The following is a 4,607-nucleotide window of genomic DNA, read 5'->3' as shown; positions in this document are numbered from 1 at the left end:
GAACCGGAGGAATGGAAACAATATCCCCTTTCTTCAGCGTTCCGGCGGCGGAGGGAAGGAGCGGAGGAACACTGATTAGAAACAGGGCCGAGGCGAACGCCCCCGAGGAGCTGAACCCAGGCACCGGGGTCTGGGGGTTGTTCGGGGCTGGCCATCGCTCAGCCCGACGTGCTTTGCCAAGAGAGGACACAAGGGTCCAACCTCTTCCCAGCCCAACTACCAGCACTTCAGTCACCCCATGGAGCCATTTCTAACCGACTCTCGCCTCAAGCCCAGGCTCCTCGGCCACGATGGCAACACCAAGGGCTGCAGCTCTGCTTCACCAACCACATTATTTGGCCTCTGCAGGAGCCCGGGTCTGGCCAGGTTTCCAGCAGAGCTCAGCAATTCAGGACATGGGGACGGGGCGGCACTCGGTATCGAGACATCTCAAGAGTCAGACCCCCAAATTGCTCCTATTTTTGGAAAACTCTGACCTTCAGATCCAAGTTACCTGTTCAGATGGAAATTAGTCGAGCAGCAAGATAAAACTGCACAAGACCAGCCTCTGGGGAAAGCCAAGAGCCGGTTTTGCGCGACAGCCCCCTCTCCTCCAGTGTCCGCTCGCTTCTTACCTGGTGAATCGGACTTTGCAGATGTTGCACTCGTAGGGCTTCTCCCCGGTGTGGGTGCGGATGTGGCGCGGCAGCTTGCCGGCCCCCTGGATCACCTTCGCGCAGATGGGGCACTTTTGGAATGCTTTTGCCCTGATCTTCTTTTCCACCTTCTGGGACCAGGACGGATAGACATCGCCCTCGTTCGAACTGCCGAAATATTTCAAGTAATAATCCATGACCCCATCGTCATCCTTTCGGTCATCCTCCCCGAGCTGCTGTCTCCCCACGGAATTCATCATCTGCTGCAGCAGGGCGCTAGCGGCCAAGCCATCCACCTCCCTCGCATCATCCTCCATCTCCGCTTTTTTTTTTTGGGGGAGTCGCCGGGTTCCTGCTGGTCCAGAGGCCCCCCCAGGGTCCCCTCCTCTTTTATGGGTGTGGACAGGCCGTGGCCGCTGTAATGTCCGTTCTGAGAAGGTGAAAACAAGGAGCCAGGAGCCACCTCCTCCTCCTCTCTGTCCAGCCACATGGGTGGCTTGATGTCAGGTTCACAGTCCTCCACCTTTGGTCTTTCGTTGAGGGGGGCTTGCGAGTAGAACTCTAGGCCATTGCAGTCCGGCTCCTCCTCCTCCTCTTTGACTCGGAAGTTCAGACTCTGAAGGTCTCTCAACTCTGGGTTGGTCCACGAAAAGCTGCCTTGGTGGCCATTGACGGGGTTGCTCTGGAAGAACTCCAGGTACTCTTTTGCTCTGAGATGGTTCCTTTGATCAATTTGATCTACTGTATCCATCTGGTCATTTTTGGCCAGAATCTTCCTGTCCAGGAGATCCGTGCAAACATCCCTTACGGCCGGGATCTCCAGCAGTGTGGCGGCGTTGAGGATGTCGTTGACATTTGAAGTGCTGACAGTAAGGGTCGCGGTGTAAGCGAACTCCAGCAGAGCCGACAAGGCGTCCGCGCTCACAAAGTCTATCTCATACACGTTTTGCTGGTCCACCACTAACCCTGAGGTGAAGAGCTTCTTGAAGTACTGGCTACACGCTGCCAGGACGGAGCGGTGGGTGGGGAACTCCTGACCTTCCACCAAGATGACCACGTCGCACAACAGCCCGTTGTTTCTCTGCTCATTCAAACTGCTGAGGATATCGCTGCTGTGATCGGGGAACGGGATCCCTATGGGGCCGTCCACGCCACCCTCCATCGTCAATGCAAAAGGCTACGAGAGAAGGAAAGAGAGATGAGTCACAGCGGCCTCGGCTGCTTGGAGGCATCGCATCGCGCGGGCAAACTCCCAACGCGGGGCAGGTACCTGTCCACCGACAACAGCGTGCTCTGCAGCGAGCGCTGGCTATCGTCTCGCATCCCCTCCACGTCACCGAGTCCACTGTCCTGCCCGGCATTTGGGACATGCCTCCCTCGGCCGGCGAGGACGGACCCGAACTTACCTTCGCTTTGGGAAGGAGGAGAAACCCAGCCCAGGTGCTCTCAGAGGCTGGAAGAACAGCTGAATTAGCACGGATCTGGGCCAGAGCTAGCAAGCCTTGGCAAGGACCAGGGTTAACAAAGCCAGACAGCATCTGGACCGAGCTGGCAGGCACGCCTGGCGTTGGGCTACAGCAGTTCGAGCCTCACCAGTGGACCCCAGTCCACCTCTGCGAGTATTTCCCAATCCCACCACATCTACTGGAAAGGTCCTGTGCCTGTTCAGCCTCGCCCTGTCCAGACAAACTCCTGATACAATCCCATAACCACCGGGAAAACCATGCCCATCGCTCGGCCCCGGGCTCGCAGGGTCTGCAGACACGCTCGGAGAGATGCGGGCAGGGGTGCCGGCACCGAGCATCCTCGGGAAAGGGCAGAGCAGCGGTCCAGAGCCCCAGGGGGCAGGAACTGGGGAGCACCGACCACCCCTGCTGCTGCGGAGGCTGTTTTCCCAAAAGCCAAGCTTAAACACCTAAACCCAAGGCACCCGCAGCACCGTCCCCAAGAGCAGGAGCCTCTGCAGCGGCCGGAGAGGAGCCCAGTCTCCCAAAACACCGTCAGCAAACCTGGTACCGGCCCCCGCATCCCGAACGGCTTCAGGAGAAGCAGCGGCTCCTTCCAACGCCAAAGGATGTGCCAGCACGGCACAAACAGATCCACTTGACTTTAAATCCATCCTCTCTCCAAGGGCTGACAAAGCCGGAGGCAACCAAGCAGCCCAGTGCCAGCTCGCCTCCGTTCGGAAGAGATCCTGCTTCGCCGGGAGACACGCACCACGGCCAAACGCGGACGAGAGCGAAACTGCCCGGCCCCACCCCGCTGCCTGCCCTGAACGAGCCCCTTAACCTCCCCCAGGCCCAGCCTCGGGACATCTAAACGGGGAAAAATATTTCCCTCCCCTCCATCTCAAGCAGTAAACCCCTCTCCTCCTGGCAGCATGGATATTTTCCACCTATAAATTGATTTATCTGTCCCCTGCACCCCAAAAACCGGACCATCAGGAGCTAACACAACCAGCAGTACATCCGCACACAAATAAATTTGGTTCATCAAATACCTCGGCACAAGGGTAAGTATCAAAGTCCCCAGTTTACAGATGGGGAAACTGAGGCACGGTGGCTTGTCCCGCATGATGGGGCGTGGGGGGGACACGGATGAGTCAGGAGCACATCCAGAACAGAAATAATTACACAGGAAACGACTCCCAGCCCCGCGTTCTCGCATGGGGAGCTAGCAACCAGGTTGCAAAACAACACTCTGCTTCCCGACACATACACACACCCCCCGCCCCCAGCCGGGGTTTGACAGAAGATTTCTCAGTTGTTCTTCCTATTTTCTCATTTTTTAAAAAACTTCATTAATCCAAGAAAAAAAAAAAAAAAAGGAATTTATGCTCCTTTGTGGTTTATACAAAGAAAACAGAGGAGAAGGCAGCTCCGAGTCCATGGAACACCACCCGGAAGCAAACCCCTCGATATTAAACCCCCAGTAACGCAGAAACCAGCCGTAGGCTCGTGACGCCGATGTGATGGGGGGTCAGGGCGGGAGGGAAGGACCAGGAGAGCCGGGCGGGATGTGCAGCGTTGCCGGTGCGAGTCCGGCCACCGAGGCCAAGCACCGAAACAAGGGCACCAACTCCAGAGCCACCTCCCAGGCTCCTGCAGCAGCAGGAGTCAAACTCGAAGCCGTATTTCACAAGGTTTCGGGGCTTTGGGGGGTTTTAAAAAAAAATAAATAAATAAAAAAACCCCACACCAAAAAACCAAGAAGCCTCTGTCGCTAGGGAGGAAAAGGCTGTTTGACAGCCAAGCGCAGCCTGGGCCAGGAAAGCCAGCACCGCTCCAAATTCATCGGCTTCAGGTGTGACCTTGGGCAAGGTCACAGCATCCCTGCATCCGCAGAGTGTCCGAGGGACCCCCCCATCCCGAGGGGCTGGGCTATAGGGGAGGTCTCTGCTGTCTCAGCATCTCTTCCCCCATTCCCTGAAACCCCCCCAACAGAGCCACCAGGGCACACCCCACCCCAAAAACGTGGGTCTGAGACCTCTGCCTGCCCCCCAACACCTCCTGGCCCCACAAATTCCATCAGAGCTTTTCCCTCCCCCTTTCCCCTCTAGATGAGATGCTTCAGGAAGCTTCTCCCCCTCCCAGCACCAAGGAGAATCGGAGATGCGGGAAGTGTTTTGAAGCTTCAGGCGCTGGTCTTTTGGGCAGCCAAGCTCCATCACCCACACAACCGGGCGCTTTCGGCTGCGGTGGCCGGCTCTGGGGACCAAGGGGGCCTGGGGGAGTGAGTTAAGGCCATGCAGGAGAGGTGTCACCCCCCCCAGCCCAGCCAGGGGGTTGGGACAATCAGCTGGACAGTGTGGGAACGGCTGCAGGGTCATGAGACTGCGGAGGGCTGGCATGAAAAATTGTACAACTTTGCAACTCATTCTCCTCGCACAACACGCCCTTTGTGTCCCTCATCTGCACCGGGCTGAGAACATCGAGGGGCAAACGGGCTGGCCTGAGCCCCCCCACCCCAGAG

General features: G+C 57.5%; 1 protein-coding gene across 1 annotated transcript; it reads right to left on the bottom strand.

Moving 5' to 3' along the window:
• Positions 1-610: 610 nt before the first annotated feature.
• ZBTB7A (zinc finger and BTB domain containing 7A) lies at positions 611-1,797 on the bottom strand. The gene is given in 2 exon segments (XM_010076383.1): positions 611-966; positions 969-1,797. Coding segments are annotated over 2 exon segments (1,185 nt in total).
• Positions 1,798-4,607: the final 2,810 nt, after the last annotated feature.

This window comes from Pterocles gutturalis, unplaced genomic scaffold, assembly GCF_000699245.1.
Source record: "Pterocles gutturalis isolate BGI_N339 unplaced genomic scaffold, ASM69924v1 scaffold26903, whole genome shotgun sequence".
NCBI lineage: Eukaryota > Metazoa > Chordata > Aves > Pterocliformes > Pteroclidae > Pterocles > Pterocles gutturalis.
The sequence above is the reverse complement of the archived record's forward strand: the minus strand, read 5'-3'. Positions and strand labels throughout refer to the sequence as shown.